General features: G+C 31.4%; 1 protein-coding gene across 1 annotated transcript in view; it reads left to right on the top strand.

Moving 5' to 3' along the window:
• Positions 1-1,238: 1,238 nt before the first annotated feature.
• Positions 1,239-21,884, top strand: part of LOC118195877 (uncharacterized) — a 42,953-nt gene continuing 22,307 nt past the window's right edge. Inside the window, exons 1-5 of the mRNA XM_035367216.2 lie at positions 1,239-1,675; positions 7,638-8,260; positions 15,041-15,294; positions 15,409-15,523; positions 20,334-20,386. Coding sequence (XP_035223107.1) covers positions 1,446-1,675; positions 7,638-8,260; positions 15,041-15,294; positions 15,409-15,523; positions 20,334-20,386 — 1,275 coding nt within the window. The 5' untranslated portion in view covers positions 1,239-1,445. The remainder of the gene's footprint in view (positions 1,676-7,637; positions 8,261-15,040; positions 15,295-15,408; positions 15,524-20,333; positions 20,387-21,884) is intronic.

Below are 21,884 nucleotides of genomic sequence, written 5' to 3'. Positions count from 1 at the left end.
CCAAATTTCTATCTATACTCTGGTAAAATAATAAAAGCCAAGTAACTTACTTAGTGATAAATAAATAAAATAAAAACCAAGGCTTTTATTTTCGCCTTACTTGGCTTTTATTTTATATTTATATATATATACATATGTGTGTACTTTACATTTAATTATAAGGATATATATATAAATGTACTTTACATTTAATTATAATTTCTTTATAATATACTCGTACATATTTACGTTTGGTAGTATTACCGATTGCAATAAAAAGGGAGGTGCACATCTAGATGTTATAACAGGCCCATATACAAAATTTCAACGTTCTAGAACTAATCGTTTTTGAGTTATGCGAAATGCATATATACGTACTTACACATCACGAAAAAATCATTTTCAAGTATCAACTTAGAGTCATAATCGTTAGTCATAAGTATCAGGTATCAGCTTAGAGTAAATGGGATTACATTTAACAATCCGTTTCTGAAATAATAATAAAAAAAAAATAAATAAAAAAAAAAAAAAATTGTGTTTGTACGTACAGACGTCATCCAAAAAAAAAAAAAAATTTACATGGATTCTGTAATCGTCAAAAATGGATATTTCCGTTGAAATATGATACCCAAAAATTTTTCTCGATTACAATACTTACTTCCTTTTTATTTCGTACAAGGAAGTAAAGAACTTATATTAACCTACATATTCAGTACCTAAGTGCAGTATATAAATATTTCAACTCAATAAAATCTCCCAATGGCACGCTCAAGAAAGAAATCAATAATCATCTAAATTTTCAAATTACAAACATAATATGCACTATAAATCTAAATGTGAAAAGCAAATACAAAATAACGCTTCACGCTATCAAAATTGATCATTTTCTTAAATATCAACAACTGAACAATATTTCAACTAAAATACATAATGTAAACAAGAGTTTGCCCGATGAGTTAACCCAAAAAAATTCGAAATTATCAATGAAAAATGTGGCACACGGGTATTGTTAGTAAATGTATCATTCGTATTCGAACAGCAACCACATCATTCGTATTCGCATAGAAACCGCATCATTCGTATTCGCATAGCAACCGCATCATACGTATTCGAATAGCAACCGCATCATTCGTACTAGAATAAACCGCATCATACGACAGATGCGAGTAACGAACAGATGCGAGTAACGAAATGAATTTGTGAGTACCGAATCGGTACTTCGAGTCAACCGATGTACCCGTTACTCGGTAACGAATACATGCGATTTGCTCCAGCTCTACTGTCTAATTCAATTGGCGTCTGTTTCACATAATTGTAGCTATTTCATAATTTTGCAAGTTTTGTCCAAAGAAGAGATTTCGAGTTTTTCTGTTCGTGTATTAAAATTATTCGTCAGGAAAAACTGCGAATTGTTTAAAACCTTATCGAATGTGCAGATTTTATTTATTATTTTTTTTCATATAATAATGTCTAAGAAGTTATGTACATCGTCCTTACGAAAACGAAACTGTAGTACACCATGCCCTGTAGATCCTGTTTCAACAAGTAAATCGATCGAAAATGATCCATCATTTTGGTTAGCGCGTTTGCCCAATGAAGTTATCGTAAAAATCTTTTCGTTTTTATCACTTAAAGAATTATTGTTGCTAAGGGAGCTGAAATATGAAAGGTTCACAGACTTGACGTTTATGATTCGGTAATATTTTTCTTTTGATATGAATGTGAAATAATAATGACAGTTAATTATTTATGTAACTTTTAGGTATTCTTAGTTGTGTACTTGTATTTATTTTATTTAATGCAGAAGAACTGATATTCTTTTCAGTTAAGAAATAAATTTATTGGGTACAAAATTCCACTGTGGGAACTGTGGAACAGGGAAACTGTGGTTAAAAAAAAAACTATCCCGTTGAAATTAAAATGTCATCAGATATGAGGCAAAGTTTGCAAAGATGATAAATAAATAATAAATAAATGCAAAAATGATAAATAATATAAAGATTTTGTTTCAAATAAATTTCATTATAATATGCAGGATCCTTTGCTTCCAAACTTAGAAGTGTTGCCTAATATAAGGCGTACATTGTGTCACCAAAGTAATCAGATTACTTAAGGTATTCGACCTCGTACAAAAGATGATTTTCGGTCAAAATTTCGATTTTTACTTTATTACATTATTTTAAAGAATACATCTTTAGCTATCAAATAAAAGTTTTTGCTTGTTGATAGGTTAATTAGAACTGAAATTATAAGCATTTATCTGTAACGGAATAAATCGGAAGTTCCAATATTCTGGGCCGGAAGTGAGCGTTTAAATAGACATACCTATTTAGAAACCTTATTTGTCATAAATATTTTGTAAATTATAAACCTTCGTACTAAGTTTAAATATTTTGTTATATATTTTAAGAATCTGGCGATAGTTTTTTTCCCTTAATTTCGTATTTAGTTTGACACAGAGCGTATTCGATTTTGAATGGATGTGTTGCTGCTTTGTCGATTAACGTTGACAAAGTGCTTAATTTGAAAGCTATGTCAAATTTTTATATCATTTGCAACAAAATAAACAAAATGGAATACAATATTCAGCAGTATATATGTAAAGCGTAACATAATTGTTCTGCAAATTATAAAGACGCAGCTTTGGTTATGGAAGCAGTTGGTGCTTATCTGCTTTTTGAATGATCTATTAAATTACAAAGACTGAAGTACACAGAGTATTATAAGGGTGGGGATTCTAAGGGGTTTTTAATTGTGAAAGATATGTATGGTAAAGATTCGGTCAAGAAACTGACATGCATTGGACATGTACAGAAAAAGGTTGGTAGTAGACCATGAAAAGTAAAAAACTCTACTCCTGAATTGAAAGGAAAAGGTAAACTGACTGATTCTTTTATTGATAAACTGCAGAATTAGGGATTGCAATTAGAGGTAATGTTGGAAACTTAATTGAGATGCAGCAGGCTGTACTAGCTGCTTGTTCCATTGTAGCCCTTCTTCGAAGCCAGTGCCCTCCTCAACCAACGAGTTGGTGAAACTATCAGTGTGCGATTGCAGGAAAAAAAAAAAAAAAAAAAAAGAATCAGCCAAAAAACCTCTGGTATATCAATATAAATTTTGATTTTAATTAAACCTACATATATGGAGTTGACTATGTAAACAAGAGTTATTAAAAAAGTGCATACAGTGCAAAACTCAAAATATCAAGGAACATTTTAATGGCATTTTATTGGAAATTGTTCCGAAAGAAACATTCACAAACCTGCGAACATAATTGTTTAGAGCAAATGTAAGTGTTGTGTTATTTAATGATGGATTTATAGGTTTGCTTGAAGCATTTTCAAGATTAGGTATGTGTTCTGAATTTTACACTGAGCAGGGAATTCGAAAACTTGATAAAGTGCAAAATCATGACTCTTGGCTGTATTCCACAAGTTTTGCAAACAAAGGAAAAAATTGCGCTTTGTTTGAAAGAAAACATGCAATGTGTGTGAAAAAAAATAAGGTGTCAATTACAAAGGGTAATTTTAATTATCAAGGATGCTTCTTTCACTAAGAAATTGTTTTATTAAAACTTTAAACTTGTTTTCTGAAAAATGTTTTTTTTTTCTGTAAATATTGCCAATAACCATAACTCAAAATTTTGTGGATAAAATTAAATGGTACATTCTATACGTGTTTCGGAACTACTCTGATATGCGTCCTCAAGTCGCCAAATTTCTCGCTAAACAGTTTTGGCGAGAAACTCCACACTGCCATATCGCTATCTAAATTTTTTGTCTACATTTCAAAATTTAAGCCTAAAATGTCTCCAAAAATGCGGTTTTCGCAAATGCAAAAACCATGTTTTGAACACACAATTTAAGCTAAAAATCCGAAACAAAAACAAAAAATTTAGATAGCAAAAGCATAAAGTTTCTAACCAAAATTATTTGACAAGAGTCCATGTACACAACGATATGTTTTAACTTAAAAAAAACATCTACGAATGACACAATCTAGGCAACGAACGAATCTACGAACTGTGAAGAATACCATGTAGACAGCATCCTGTTTAAACTTAAAAAAAATATCTACGAATTGCACAATTTAGGCAACAAATGAATCTAATAACTACACTTCGCTTTAATAAATTAACATAACAACAATAAATTTCAAAGAATACCACAGCGTCCTGTTTCAACTTAAAAAAACATCTACGAATTGCACAATTTAGACAGTACGCACTAATCAACAAAATAACTAAATTTCAAACAATTAAAAAAAAACAATAATGTCAGAAATTCATACTAAAAACACTGAACATAACATTCTACAAAATAAGAACAAGAATAAAATAAAATGCACTTACCATGAATTAATGATTTTTCGAACAGCAGAAATACCAATTTCATACCACCTTTAACATGCCGCCACGTAATCACTATCGGATTTATATGACACACTATCCAAAAAATTCATACTATGGTTCACAAATATAAATAAAATAACAAATAATCACAAATCCCTACTTCTATCATGCACAGCCACTTAAAAATAATCTCCCAGACCCTCTTTCCACACCTCCAAATACCCACTGCCCCTCAACAGGATGGCCACGATGATATTTCCTTTTGCCGAGCTTCAATTCAACAACTTCCACCATTTTATCTTTCCCCCCTACCTTCTCAGACACAGAGCATGACGTGAACCAACGAACTCCAGCGAAAGATTTTTCAACATCAACAAGGTCGCCATACAGCACGCAATCGCGCCAAAAACCAGCGCAGAACACATATCGCAACATTTGGTGAAATAAGGGCGTATATCAGAGTTGTACCCGTGTTTCATATAATCTGATGCATGCTCTGAAGCAGAAGATTTTAGAAATATTAATTAGAAGTTGAATTGTTACTTTTAATTTTTAGATTTTGGATGCAATACGTTGTTCACCATGGTTGTTGCCATAAAGGCAGAATTTAAGCAAAAATTATCCTTTTTTCCATTATGTTTCAAAATTAAAATTACTTAACATTATGTTTTAAGCTGTTTTCACTCATTAATATGCTTATCTTCAAATTAATGTGTTTATAGTTAAAATAAAAACCATTTTTTAAAAAATGGTACCTAAACAAAGTCGGATACCTTAAGTCTTTGAAAATAATGTCAAAACATTCAGATGTATTAAACTGAAATTATAAAATGTAGTTTTCTACGAAGAAACATCTTTTAGTACTCAAATTTTTTATCCAAAAGTAAAATATTGAATTCAAAATTTATATCTTCTTTTAAGTGGGAAAGTCGTGTCACAAAGTTGTTCATACTCTGCCAAGATTAATATTATGTATAGATTGCAAAATATATGACATTTGGCATCAGATTTAAAGGTAGCATTTCTAAAGTCATCTCTTCATTATATGATTAGAAATGTGTCAATTTATAGCTAAAAAATGGGAAAAGCTATTTAAAATTTACTTAAATAGTTAATTTTAAACCCTTAAATAGTTTTTGATGCATCAGAATATCATCTATCATCCAGAGCATCTTGCTGTTCAGAATGTCATCAGACTTAGCTTGTGTATTGCTGCTTATGATTTTCTTAAAATTTGAAATTATTGTGAACTAAATGTTTTCAGATATGTAGCAGAATATGTGAATTTTGTGGAATATGTGGTAATCCTAGCAGTATCAGTATAGTTATTGAATTTCAATAACATAGTTAAATTGCAAGGAAAAATATTCTAGTATATAAATTAAAAGAAAACCTCCTTTTTCAAAGACTATGAGGAATAGAAATTCTGAATGCTAGAATAAATTGATAAGAATTATTTTAATAGGTTTGATGATGATTTAACTTTATAATATGGAGGAATCTAAAGAAGTATTTAAAATATATACAATAGAATTTAGTTTTAATAGTAGAATGCAGTAGAAAGAGAATTAAGTTGTGGATGCCTATTGTACATTGTTCATTGAAATCAAAATTTTTATTTGTCTTGATATTGTAGAGGAATACAAATATAATAATACAGTACAAATACAGTAATCTTTAAAGTGAAATTTGAAATCTTGGATGTAAAAGCATAACTTGTAAAATAATTTCAAAATGTACCAATATAATTAGAAATATGGTAATACAACTTAGTCACCGTACAATAGTTGCCACAAATTTTCAAGATGCCCCAAACTTTGGCATCCATACTTATGGTAATGCCTCAGTGTTTAACAAGTGGTGGTGCCATATATATTCTGTCTCATGGGTACTTGCATGTTATCGCAACCACCTTAATAAAAGTCACCAAATTTTCAGTATGTTCCAAACTCTGTGAACCATGCATATAACCATGCTCATAATGACCTTCATGCGCATAGCCCATGTTCCTTCAGTCAAGCCACTTCGCCATTTTCGTATGCATTTTTTATGCAGAATTCCAAGTTTCAGTAAATTTTATAAACAAATCATGATAAATTTTGCCTTAAACATGATTTTAAAAATATTAGCTTGTGTGAGTTGCAAGCAATGTAAGAACTGCTGTAAACTTTCTGCAGGAATACAGAATCTATAATTAGAGCAATGAGGATATGCTTTTGGTAAATAGCTGGTATTGTTGAGGTTTGCTTTCTCTGCAATTCTTTGATGTTTTTTTTAAAAATGAAAACAGATTGCAGGAAAAATATATTGGGTTGGCAACTAAGTAATTGTGATTCAACTTGGTAGTACCAAAACTTTATGAGCTTATGCAACTGTGTCATGAAATTGGTGAGAGTAGCCCTTTTAATATTAAAATTATAGCTTTTTTTAAACCTAGAACTGTATTTTTTTTTCCTTGCCTGACAGTGTATAAATAAAATTAATAATGCCAGAGATAAAATTGGCATATCCCATTAAAATACATTTGCATGGCTCTTCCAACGTACTGAACCCCATTACGTTGTATGATTTCTTAGGAGGCCGTATAGCTTGCAGTTGAGAAATACTGATCGAGAATCATATATCATTGTTAAGTCATTAATGTCTTACTAAAGTAGTAAGACAGTAATGACTTCAAATAAACAAATAAAAATGTAAATGTAATAAAATAAATAAATGTATTCAAATAAACAGCAAAATTTCAAATAAATCTGCTTATTTTCATTTAAGTGCTGTAATTTTATGGAAAAGAGGGTATGAAGTTATATATTTATAATATAAATATTTATGAACAATTATATCTGAAATTATTTTTCATAAATAAGGACTTTTTGCATTATATCACTTGCTGGCCAAGTAGACTGCTGAAACTAGTAGTTTGACACTATTTCGAATCTGGCTAAAAAGCTGTAGTTTCCTTAGAAAGTCTTTCATAAAGAATTTCATTACTGACCTCAGTGTGCTTTCCTCAATAAATTAACCAATCAATTGATCAACCATTTCTACTATTTTTGATTTGAACTCTTTTGCTGTAACCTCTGTGTCATTATATTTTCATATATTGTGTGATATATTGTTATGAACTTTAAATGTGCTATTTTTGTGGACTTATGTTCTTATAGCTAAACATTTGCTTATTTAATATATGTGTTGAAATTATATTCTTTGTTTTGATCTTGAATTAAAATTAAATTAATGCATGAAAAGGATAGTTGTTAATTTCTTATTCTGAGAAAAATTCCAATATATATATATTTTTCTTTTTTAGAGCACTTAATTTCTACGTGAATCGCAGATCCCTTCCAGATGATATGTCTTTCTTTTCCTCCAGGATTAAACTGCCTCTTGTAAGAGAAATAAATTTCAATTATGTCACACATGTGAAACCTACGGATTTGGAAATGTGCATAACAAAATGTCCTCATTTAAAAAACTTATTTGTTATCCAGTGTGGTTTGAGTAAAAGAAATATTTTTCGCATATTTTCAAAATGTACGGAAATTGAAAATTTTGCTTGGGATCCTAATGGATTTGCTGAGCGTACATCTTTTCCTGCTAAGAAACTGAAGAAAGTGTACTTCACAAATGATACAGACCGTTGTCATGATTTAGAAGTTATGTTGGAAATGATTAATTTATTCCCTTCTGCAGAAGACATACGAATCAATTTTTCTAGTCATTGTTTATTTCATTTACATCCAGTGATTGGTAAACTGGACATTTTTTGCATTAAATGTCTAGCTGAAGATAAATCCATTGTCATATATTTTGACACTTTTAGGGAACAACCTGAACGAGACATAAAATGTGTCTGTCGGAAGATATTACGCAAAATGGAGATTACACAAACTGGAATTACACTGTCAGAATCTATCAGACACTTATACAAAGGTTAGAATATTAAACTTTACACAATTATTTGTTTATTAAATATTCATGTAAGTTGTACAAATGAATATTTGATGTTGAATTAGTTTACTTTTATTAATAGTGTCATTATCCTCTCAAAATATTTAATTTAAAAAAATTTTAATTTAGAAGTTTTTAAAATTAGAAGTGCGATCAATAAGGCTTTAAAATATTATTCTCTGTTTTCCTCATTTTACAAAGTAGATAAAGATAGTTTGTAAATTAAAATGGGTGCTAATAAAGTTTCTAAAAATGTTGCTGATAGTCTGAAAAGAATTTAGTGAAGTACTATTTAAAACTTCAACAGTAGATGAGTACTTTCATTTTAAACAATCAATATTTTTTTTTTTTAACTTAAAATGCTTATTTTTATTTTACTTTAAACATTTTTTTCAGCCACTTGTGTGAACTTAGGTTAGTGAAAACTATTTTAGCAGCCAAACTGAATTGTCATTAACAAAATATTATTTTTAATTTCTGTCATTTCATAGATTTTTATAATAGTATCTGCTAATCATGGAAAGAATTTAAACATCGAGTAAACTATACTAAAATTTTGGTTTGTATGACAAACATAGTTTTAATTTTTTATTTTCTGTTGATAATCGGGAGAAAAATAATTGTATTTTTTATTATCTGTTGGTAAAATGGTATAATAAATTTAAAGTTAATATATATTATAAAAAACAAAGTTGAATTTTCTTTCAGAAGAAACATTCATTTAGTTTTTGTTTTTTATTCTTTCTATGTAATATTTTTATTTTGTTGTGTATGTTATTGTTATGGACTAAAATTCAATTTCAGAATCTATCTAAAGTCACAGATCTGAAAGCAGCTTTTAGCTTATTTTTATATTTCTTTAATATATACATATATGTAAGATGTAACAAAATACGAGAGTTGCTTTAAGAATAATTGACGATCTCAAAATTAACTGTTTTGGATTTGCTACTGTCCCCCTAAATTCATCTGTTCTCCCAAATTCGATATCCTTCCATGTTATATAACAACCTAAAATTAACCAATCACAGATTAGCTGTACTTATGCATCAGGACTTAGTATAAATACTCTTGGCACAGTAACTATGTCATTCTTCCTTTTCCTAACTTCTACTCTGTCAACACCACGTTGCTTTGCCTCGCTTAAATGCTTACCTCTTAAAAATCCAGTGTATATAAAAATTGTTGTATTTCATTATTATTGGATGAATGTGTACTAAGATGGTTTTATATGCGTGAAAATGAAGATTGGAACTTATTCAAAATTCATTTTTGTCAGCATCATCTTTTTGTCTTTCCCCTCAACCATCTAAGACTGTAAGCTGTTAAAGTATCTGATTCCTCCTACGCATTAAATAATAATCACATATATACAATAAATAAATGTAAAAATTAATTTCTTCTATTGCTGTTCTGCTTCAGCAATTTTTAACTATTAACTGCTTCACCTGTTTTTAATTTTACCAATAAGGGCTGGACGTATGTGACATAGTTTTCATGTTCTTCTGGCCTGGTTATTCAAGATGGTCTTTGTCTGTTGCACAGGATAATTAGTATCAGAAATGGGATTTCTTCAAATGCCTATTACGAAGAAGATATAACCCATCCAAACTACTTTGAATGTTAATTTTTGGAACCGTAATGGCAGGCAGTCGACTTATCGTCTTGTCTTAACTATTGGGTGTGCACAGTACCGATCTTAGACCATCGGCCGCCCACTTGTAAATTAGAATTGACCTCCCTTTTTTACAGAAATGTAATATGTTCGATAATCATTTGGCCGCCACTTGCTGTGCACCATCTTAACCCTGCTAGGATCGGCCGTGCATATGCATATAGAAGTGCAAACAACACAAACAGTATAAACAGTATCTCACCTGTTCCTGTTTAGAACTGTGCATGCATAATCACCATCATTCAATGACCTCTTGCCATCTTTCTGTTAGAAAATGATTCCACGACGATAAAACTCCTCAGGTGGGGAGTTAAAAAACTCACGTAAGACGATTTTTTACAATCTCCTTATCATCAAAAATGTTCCCAGTGAAGGAATTTTGCAAAGCTCAAAAAACGTGAAGTCTGTGGAAACCAAGGCAGGGGAAGATCAGGGGTGGGATAAAACCTAAGTCTAGTAATTTCTGAAGTGTGGATCATAGCAATATGTGATTTAACGTTACCATGTTCGGGGATAAACACTTGCGATTGATAAGGTTTGGCACCTTCATCCGTAATTATTCTTGCAATTTGTGTAGCTGCTGACAGTGGAAGGTTGAATTAATGGTTTGATTAGATTCCAGGACCTTCCAATGAATCATTCCTTTCACTTCCAAACACACAATCAACAGCACCTTCTTTGGGATGAAGTTATTGTTTGGACGTTGATGGAGACAGTTCAGAAATGCGAACAGACAGTACTGTGAGGCTTCACCTTCTCATTTCTTATCTTCTGTGTCAAAAAGTTATTTTTTTTTTTACCGGGAAAGTAAGGAAACACACGTCATGACTCGCGCTCACGTGATGCGGAACTCGGCTATCGAACTTTGTATTAAAACCCAGCTCCATAACATTTCTTTTCACTGTTTTTTTATGCTCCTGGAAGGTTTTCCATTAATTCCTCTAGCGTTGGATTCAGATTAACTGTTACGGCTCAGTCGAAATCCTCTTCGGAAAATATTGATGGGTGCCTAGACAGTGGTTGATATTGACAGCTTCTGTTGCTGTCCCTGGATTTTCGAAATCAGCAATGACTTATGCTTTCCTCATTTGCATCCTCATCGCACACTTACCTAGTGTTGCAGCAGGCTGGCTTTATCGAACTCGAACAGTAAGCAATGTCTGATGTGATTATGTCTCCATTTGATCGGCAGAACACTCGATCCACACAGTGCATAGTCACTACTGCTGTAATGTTCTCCCGATAACATGAAAACCTATTCCAGCTCTTGGAACACCATCTATTACATCAGAACACCTTTCCCCAGCGACCTATCATAAACATGTAGAAGTTTTTCTCGTACCCAATCCTAAGTAAAATAATGGTTACATAATCTATATAATAATAGAAAATCAAGTGTCTGTTGATTACAGAAATTAAGAAACAATTCATGTAAAATTAAGATATTAAATTGCATGGTAAATCTCGCCTCCTAGTTTTGGCGTACACCTTCACACGTCCATGAGCAGTTACGGCTAGCAAAGCTGAAGCTGAATTAAGTAATCCAGTTATAAGAAAATGTGATAGTATGATGGTCAGCGATAATTTTCGAAAGCTTTCTCTCAAACTCAAGAACTCTGAATTAAATACATTAACTGATTTGCATTCTGGTGAGAGCTGACGAAAGGAGAATTAATTGAAAGTACAGTCAAAATGATAAGATAACTGGTTAATTAACGTAACAGCTTAAAAGCTGATCTCTCAACTTGGCCATTGATTTTATTATGGCAGTATCTTTGCAACATTAAAGAGGATTTTAATTGGTGAGAAATCTGGGGAATGAGCTGGCTAATGCAAGAGTCAAACATTGACATTGAGGAAATATAGGACAGCATAGATAACATACGATCTCGCATTGTCTTGTTGAAATTGGAGCGACAGAAACATTGCAAATATCACGTTGATATCTAGTGGTGTGCAATCCGCACAAATTTTAGATAGAGTACAAGATGTGGTTGTATGATCCATAACAGTCTCGAACTTGTCTCTAACTATGTTGATTGAGACACAATTACTGATAAAATTTAGGAGCAAAAGTGATAGTCATATGAATACAGCAAAAAGGCAAATAGTTAATACTTTATTAAACATTCAGGAGACGTAAGCCAAACATTACTTATCTTAAAAGATTTGGATGGTTCTCTGACAAAAGCTCAGTCGACAAAAACCTACAAAAGCAAAACCCAATTGCCCATACATTAAATACCCACACTAATGAAAGCATAAAAGCCCACAAAATCACACGCGATTTTTATCACCATAAAATGTATTTATAATTTTAATTATAGTAAATGGAGTATTCAGGTCTGAATTTAATGTCTCAAAAGTATGTCTGTCTGTGTATTTTTTTATCACTGCTTTATTTTTTTATTTTATTAGGTAGCAAACAAACTTTCTGATTAAGTGATTAACTATAATGTTTTGATGATAAATCTGAAAATATATTTTATTACTTAAACTTGTTTTACATATGCTCTCAAAACTTAAATGATCAATAATTAATAATTTATTTGTAATTTAATTTCATTTAAAATTTAATTTAAATTTGCTTTTTACGAATAGAGAATGTTTGTTAAATTCATATTTTATTGCTTATTTATTTAATTTTGTTATGTGTATGTGGAAATGAAAAATACTATTATGAAGTTCCTAACATGCTATTTTTAACGTTATAGGTCTGAGATTAAAATATAATTATGTTTCATTATTATAAAAATGGGGAAAATGGTATTTAATCAAAGAACAGGAAAAAAATATTTTGCAGTTTAGACAGGATATTTTAAATCTTTCTTGATTCTTGAACTATAGGTAAGTAACTTCTTGGACTTATGTATGCTGACTAAAAGTAGCATTCCCTTTATTTAATAGTTAATATCTGAAATCAGATTAGGTGCCTCTAACAAGAAGTGTAATAAAAGAAACCATTAATCTCCATTTTAAAAAACTTCTAACATTTTAAAGAGGGTTTTTATTTTTATCTTTCTTACATTTCTCAATGCGACATTACAGAGAAAAACTATAAGCTTGTATAAAAGTGCACATTTCCTTGCAGACCCCAGCATACGGCACTTGGACTTTATCTTTGAATTACTGTGCTAAAAAAGATAGTTTATTAAATATATAATAAAAACCCTAGTGAAAAACAGTTGAAAGTAATGAAGAGTCTATTTTAGATACCTTAAAGGAACACAAAATGCGTGTCTGATGGAACAATGAAACTGCAGATAGTGAAGATTAAGTGCTATTTCAGGTGCAAGCTGGTCTACTACTGAAGATGGAAAATCATATACAGTCAAAAGTCGTTAATTCGGACACCCATAATCCGGAATGATCTATAATCCGGACCTCAAAGCTAAAAACTTTCTGCGCATGCGCCGCGTTGACACATGCACATAGGCATTTACGCGTGCGCATAAGACCTCTTACGACTGTGCATTTGCGTGTGCGCAAGCGCAGAATACGTTTTCGCGTGCACGTTTTATGTATAACGAATGGTATAAGCTAAAATTATCTAATTATCTATTTCAGTTAATGTTGATGATTGCGTTGTTCCTTAATTTTCGAATTGGATCCGGCTTATTATTTTTTGCAGACTGAAAGAGCAATACTATAAAAGTAAACTTGAACTTTCGATTATGTCAAATAGAATTTCCGAATCTGGAGCTCCCAAAAGATCGTACGAAACGAAAGTATGTTTCGATGTCCATCAAACAAAAAGTGGAATTGCTGCAAAAAATGGATAAAGACATGAAGAATGTGACAGAGAGGTTAGTGAAAACGAAAAAATTTCGATTGACAAGTTAGTCGGTATTCTCGGCACAGCAATTAACAGGACTTGAACAGCGGAACTTTGTAACTGAACAAAAAATTATGTCTGTTTATAGAATTAAAGAGAAAGTATTATCACATAAAAGGAAGCAACTTAAACAACTTACATTGAAAGAAATGTTTAATAAAGTAAACAAATAAATATTAAGCTTTTTTTTGTAAATTTTGATACCCTTTAGATCATAATTGTTCTTTATTTCATAAATTACGGTTTCATATTTTTAATTTTAGAATTTCTGCATGCCATCTTACGCGATTTAAACTGATGATCTATAATCCGGAAAAATCGATAATCCGGAATTGCCGAAGTCCCGACGAGTCCGGATTAACGACTTTTGACTGTAGTGGCAGGGGTGTAGCTAGAGAGAGGGCATCTGTCCCTTGGGTGCCAAATTGATGTTACAAAATTTTAGAATGAAACGTTTTTCATTCTTGGCAAATATGAGGGCCGCGAAATCTTCAGTTGTCTCCGGGCTCTGAAAAACCTAGCTGCGACTCTGTATAGATGTTATAGAACAAAGTGTGTTGGTATGAATTATTCCTTTATTCTGACAAAAATCTTATGGCAGCCTTTTCGTCATCAGGTAACTGCCAAATTGTGTAATCTATCGTACTTAAAAAATGGCGAAATATGGCAAAAAAAATAACCAGTGATGATATTTCAAACGAAAACTAGAAATCACGAGCCACAGTATTTTAAACATAAATAAAAATATTCAAAATAACGAACAGCACTATTCTAACTAGAACTAGAATTCTCGAGCCATGATATTTCAAATGTTAAATTCTGGAGCCAAGATATTTGGCGTGGTTGTTGGTGCATTTGTAATTGACGCCGCTCTAACGGAATTGTACCAAATTTGAATGCTGTGCATAAGTTGGAGCTAAAAGGAACCACAGAACTGTGATATATCTCTGAAAAATAATTTCATGTAAATAAATACATGATATAAACATTCATTTAATGATTGGATATTTCTCTTTTAATCACAGCTACAGTTTGTTATCTTATGATCGGTCGGGGAAATCACTGTTGGTAGAAATAAACACAGGAATGCAAAACCTTTTTTTTTTTTTTTTTTTTTTAAACACTATTTTATTATTGCAGAATTTATTTATTAAACTTTTTGTATTATGATTAGTATGTATGTCATTGTTTCATTATTATGTTTTGTCATGCAATATAAAATTTTAGTAAAGGTTTCTCTTAATGTTTTTAGATAATATGTATATCCATCATTCACCTTGGCTACAGCTACGGAACATGGACTGTGATATATCCAAGTTTTCCCACATTCCTGACAGTAGTATAGAATATTTAATATTTGTCTTGCATTCGCTTGATCCCATCATGTCCGAGGATATAGTTGAAAATATTCAGAGAGTGGGAGGTGAAAAGTTGAAGTATTTCACATTGCGAGAAATTCCTCACATCCCTCTTAGTTCTGATTTAAGATTAGGGAAAATATTTCCTGTAAGTGGTTCTCTTAAATCCCAGTGCATTTAAATTCATGTTAATATTTTTTCTTCTCCTGATATAGCATAGTAAAAGTTTCACTTTGTGACGCTTATTTTCTTTTTTCTCTAGGCAATTGTTTCACTTCCTAATATATTCAGGGTCTGCAAGAATATTGTGGCATTAAATGTATGTGAAATGCATATTGTTGGAAATTTCCCATTTGAGGCTTTGCACTGTTTGAAAAGTAATTATGAGTTTTCTTTTTCTAAATTAAATATTTTTAGAAATAGTAGTAGCTACATTGTAATGTTAGTCGGGTTTCTAATAGAATGTGAACATCCTCAAATGATCCACTTTGACACTGGTATCTGGATATTGTTGCGTGCTGTAGGATTTTGCAGATCTCTTTAACAAGGAGTATGCCGACATTTTCTTGAATAAATAACAACTCGCATCAAAATAAGCAACTATAAAAAGCTTAAGGAGAACACAGGTAAATTCCCGTAAATTCTTTCACAGCGAAACTGCCTGAAGTGCCCGTCTGTGGTGGAACACCGGAATGCCTGCATTCCTTTTCTACCTGGTGCTTGTTTATCCTCACGTTAGTGTTTTGGGAGTTGCTAAATGACATGCGAATCATTCTTTTGAAGCGACTAAAAGTAGCCCTGTTATTTGAATGCACTTTCCCTCTTCTTTGTTTAGCATGAACGTTTTGCTGTTGGAGCTTGCAGTTGCAATCCTGTTGTTAGGGAAAACTGCACACAATGGGTGAAACCGCCCAAAGATCCTCATGAGAAAAGTGATCGGTTTATTTAAGCAAGTTATTGTTAGCGCTATAGCATTCTACTTGGCAATGGAGGAAGGAAATCCATTTTAACAAAAATTCATATATATGGGTGTTTGAGATGGAGTTTGGATTTAAGAGGAACAGATTTTGCCCTCTACCGATGCGAAAGAGTTAAATACGCGAGAAATATCAGAACCACTGATATAACTCACATAGTAGACTGAAAGAAATTCTGAATTCCTTCATTTATTTAAGTGTTTAAAGTGAATTGATTCTTGGCTTCAATGTAGCCGTGTTTATAAGGTTACTTGGTGCTTATGCAAGTTTCGGAAAAATCACTCCTAGGACTTCGAAAATTGATATTTCGAAAAAAAATTGCAGAAAGTAATCAAAATTCTCTAAAGCAATAATCGTATTATTTTGAATAGCTGTACTTAGCAAACCGTTTGAAGTGAACTGAATCTCGGCTTATACGCGGCCATATTTATAGGTTTGCTCAGTGATTCTGGAAGCTTAAGAAAAAATCGCTCCTAGGGCTTCAAAAATTCATTTTTCAGAAACTTTCAGAAAATGGTAAGAGCGATGAGAAATCCCTAGATTTTCCGTAGGGGTCTGTTAGGAAAGTTTTTACCTAAATCTTAGCTTCTGATTCAGCTATTTTCATAATTTAAATATTGATCGATTCAAAATTATCAGATCTACAAAATTTTGTATGAAATAAGTATTGAAGAGCGCAGTATGAGAGCACAATTTCGATTTAACAAAAATATGCGTTAAAACTGTTAACGCATATTTTCGTTAAATAGAATTTGTGCTCTCATTATGCAAAATGAAAAGGAAATGCACCAAATAAATAACTGAAAATAATTTACTATTAAAAGGAAAAAAAATTTTTATGCAATAAACTTTTATTTAAAATGGATATGATAATTAATGCATTAAAAGAAAAAAAAATATCATGTAGTTTAATAGGAATAATAGATTAAATAATTCTATTTACAGAATTCATCTACAGTTTCATATCATTTGCGCTGAAGAAAATCTAGTGCTGTCATGAACGGCATTCCTGTATGCTTGAGGGAAGCTCTGGATTTTAGGCTTGCTGACTTCTGAAAACTAATTGTGAGAGATGATCCAAACTTCTAGGATCGCTGAAACTTCTTGATCAGGGATGGCATAAACTTTCGACTAAGTTGTGCAAGGTTGACTTGCATGACTAAGGCTAAGAAATAAATATCTTAGTTAAATGATGGCCAACTAAGATATTTATTTCTTAGCCTTAGTCATGCAAGTTCCAGAAGATTCAGAGCGAACCGTTCGGGTGGGTGCTTCTATACTGTAACTTCGTATGTACGTATATGTACTTCTATACTGTAACTCCGTATTTCTCTCATGTACATATTTCCGGACCTTTTATATCTACTCTGGCCTTATCAAATAAGAAACATTCACGAATTTTATAGCGACTTCGTTATACCAAAATGACCTCCAGAAACTGTAGTGAAGATCTGATTAAGTGCTGGGGACTCGATATAAGATAAATTGCCATCTGAAACTTTGAGATATAGGCATGGTAGTTGAGAACTCCATGTTGTAGGTGAAATTAATCCTATGAAACCTAAAACCTTTTTGTTGTCATTTGTTACAGCTGGGTGTTTTCTTTGCTTTTTTCATTACTTCCATTACTGGTGTCAATTCAGGATTTTCCATTTGGGCACATTTTCAAAAACCTTGGCTTTCGAATAGCGTTTGCAAAATTTTATACTAGATCTTGAAACCGCATCAGCATTTCCGTTACGATATTTGAACTTGTATATCTTATTCCTGTAACCCGTTTATCCATCTAGCTGCTTGTATCTTTGGTTGTTTTTAATTAAGTAGGCAACTAACGGAATCATGGTCATTGTGGGACAGGAATCTGCTGCTGTAGAGATAATAATGGGATTGTATGATAAATAAGAGTTATTTTCTGGTGACGTAATAATTTCTTTGCGGCTGTCAGAGACTTTCGCTCAATTTAGGCGATAACCTGCTCCTGGGTGTCAATTTATTATGAAAGACCATCTCCTGTCCTTTCATTGCTACCATTTGTATTGAGAATGAAGTTATATTTAGGTTGAGCATAAGCCAATATCGAGGTGGATATCATGGGCTTTAAGTGTTTCTTCACTTACGTTAGTCCACGAAAACTCGTTTACAGTATTCAGTAAAGTGACGAAGGAGCTTGTGATCTCTTTCTCTGTATATATATATATTAATGAAAAGTTCTTTTAAAAATTTAGTTTATTTTTTTGAATTTATCATTTAATCTTGCTATGTCACGGACACTGGTATTAGAATTTTGCCTAAATATTTTAACCTATCAATTTTACAATAAGATGGCATAAGAACTAATAAATTCTAGCGAAGCAAGTAAACTGAAGAGCAGTAGACACATTCATATATGCGCATATTTTCTTTCTTCGATCGGCTATGGCTTAGACCCTGTTCAGAAGTTGAAATTCAGCCGGAAACCGGTTCCGCTTTAAGTAAAATCGTAGTTTCTGCCAGAGTCTGTAAATTCTAAGAACTGATTAAAAAAGGTAATTTTTTATACTTAAAAAATCTAAAACTTCCACTGAAGCTGTTAAATAAGCAAATATTAATTTATTTAATGGACCAGTACCTGTAGCATCTAGGAATATAAAGGGGAAAAAATTGTGAACTTAAATGTTAGTGCAGTAAAAAAATGTTGAGTGTTGTCTAGAGCAAGTAAAGAAATTTTTAAGTTAAAAGGTAATTTAGGAAATTGGTAAAAACTTAAATATATATATAACTTATAAAATAAAAATTTGTGAAAATGGAAAAACCAGTAAAAGACAAAAATATTTAAGAAAATTTAATGAATCAGTAATTGCTATTATAGTGGCTAACGCATCGCACAGCTGCATCACAGGTCCGGGGTTCAATCCCCAGTCTGTGCAAGGTTGACTCAATCTTTCGTCTCTTAAGTTGGTCGATAAAATTAGTACTGTTTGTCTACGAGAAGAACAGTTCCCGTCACAGTATCTGGCGGGTGGCGGTCACCATAGCAACAGGGCTAGTATATTTCAAATAGGGGCAAACCAAGAGTTGCTTTATTGTTATTTTGTTTTTGGTGACTGTTGGCTGAGGGGAAAAGAGTTTATCATTCATCTTCAAGACACCCCTGCGGAAAATGGGTCAAGGCTCATTCCTATGGCAACAGACAGCTGCAAACTAACTTCCGAGAGCTTTCCTTATGATAGACAGACTGTACCAAGTTCGCTTGGGGATTAAACATCGACAAACATGCTACAAACTGACCGCTTGCCCAGGGTATATGCTGATGCACTCTGGGGCCCAAAGATCAAGAAAGCAGAAAAAGGGCACTGCAGGCGGTGGCCCACTAAGGCTGTTGCGCCACCGAGTTTAGTTTAGTAATTGCTATTAAACTGAAATTAATTGACTTTTGAAGGGGAATAAACCAATTTCCGATCAATTAAGAATAATTAATAGAAGCGATTGTGTTTCATTGTCTTAATATGCAAGAACTAAATATAAAATAACGTTTTTAATCAATTTCCTAAATTACCTTTCAATTAAATAATTTCTTTGCTTGCTCTAGTGCAGTGATTCTCAACAGGTGATACGCAAGGCAAAAAATAGTTGATACGCAATGAAACAAAGTATTTTAACTATCAAATTCAAAAATTAAATACGCCGACACACTGTAAGTTTTTTTCCCCCTCTAACACTCTAAACATATGCGATCTTAGCTTTGTTCATTGTAAATAGCCGCTCACAGACTTAAAAAGTAATCCGTTTTTTATTTCCACAAATATTCTGTTAGCCATAGATGTAACAAAATTTATCATAAACGATGTTTTTAAAAGGACTAATAGAAATAAATATTGTATTTCATAGGAAATAAAAATAAGTTCGTATGAAAAAGATAATTGTATCTTATTAATTCTTTTAGAGTTGATAGATTTATTAGCTTGTCTACAATTTATTTGCCACCATTTCTGGGCTCATATTGCTCTGTATTCAATTAGAATATTTTTTTACGTCGATTTTCTAATGCTTTGGTTTATGTTAGGCTGAAAATCCGTAGACATTTGGTATGTTCAAAACTCACGATCAAAACAAGATGTAGTAGATTAGATTTAAATCTTTATTACTTAATATTAATTTTGTCCTCTTATTTTATGAGTAAAATCTTGTTTTATCTACTGCAAACATTTTGCTAAAACAGTTATTTTCTTAGGTCTTGAAATTCTGTGTTTACCATCGTGTGCTCTTAAACTTGCTTCTAAGGAGGTAAGATTTTTTTTTCTAATTAGATGTAACTAAATCATGAATGTAATTTTTTTTTTTAGCATGAAGTACTTTTTCATAAGCTAGGTCCAGAATATTGGCAGGAGTAAAAAATCTCGTCGTTAACGTGAATAAAAACTCACTGACATTGCAAACCTAAAAATGATCTATTATGTTATAGACATATGATTATTTTATAAATAAATGTTTTTTAAATTGAGATATTTTCTCTGCAAAAAGATTTAAAAGAAAGAAATTACTAAGAGAAGTGTAGGGCATTTTTCTGATAAATATAATTTGTGTAAAAAAACATCAAATGAAATTATATTTTAATAGTATGATATGATAATGTGGTATATAAATAGATTGCATTGCCGTTGAATACCATCATTAAAATCATAATACCATGATCTCAAATAACTGTAATAAAATATTATAAAAATAGTCATAAATAATAATAATACCATCAACTTAAAATGGTACTTAAAAAGTTGCTGAGCAATGGTATGTATCCTGCCTTCCAAAATTTAAGAGAAAATAAACACCCAATATTTAAAAAAAATTTAGGGGCCTTTAAAATATTATGGCCTTTTAGATACTTATATTTTGTTTGTTTCCCTAGATAAAATATTGCATTCACCGTATGAACGGTTGAAATAGTAGTAAAAATAAAATAACCCAAAAATGAGGCTTGTAAAATCATTTGGCGATATTTTATGCTCCACTTTTAGAAAGTGATGATATCTAGCAATTTATGATTTGTGCCCATTAATGAAAAAGTATCTAGGATAAATATTTTTCATTATAAATTTTTTTTTTGTGATCTTAAAAAGATTTTTAATGCTTTTCTTTTATTCATTTTTTATATTTCTTATAATCGAAGTTTATTTAGGCCTTATAATTAGCAAATTTTTGTGTGTGTTTGATGCCAAATACTGAAAAGAATCAATTTATTTTAGTAGCTTATTTTATGTGTCGATAATGAATCTTTATTATTATCTCAAATAACCAGAAAAGATTGCATTTGTTCAGGCAAACTATCTTTGATACTATCATTGATCACTGTCATTGGCAAACTATCATTGAAGAAGTTTTTTCTTATTAGGAGAATTACTTAATGAAATAGCATCATATAATTTGAAAACTATGTAAACATTTCTTTGAAGTTCCTATATTTGAAAAGCTGAAGTTATGGAAAGTGTAATCTGGAATGGCATATCTTCCAAATAGAAAAAAATTATGAATTTACTGCAGTTTCAATGACTACTTTTCCATTAATTTTATATCATTCACTTTGAGCATTCTAGGATGTAATCTGCAACTATGTAAAAGTAATTAAATTCATATTGGTGAAAGAAAGGGGAAAAATATTGTGATGAGAAGTATTTAATAATTTCGAAAATGATATAAATGAGCATTAAATCAGCAATCAGAAAATTAAACAAATAAGCATGATTGATTTAATCGAAACAGATTGTCTTCTATTTACGCACATAATAAG

Source organism: Stegodyphus dumicola, chromosome 4 (assembly GCF_044657685.1).
Source record: "Stegodyphus dumicola isolate Sdum_Otavi_A_Nest chromosome 4, ASM4465768v1".
Lineage (NCBI taxonomy): Eukaryota > Metazoa > Arthropoda > Arachnida > Araneae > Eresidae > Stegodyphus > Stegodyphus dumicola.
This window is presented reverse-complemented; position numbering and strand designations above follow the sequence as displayed.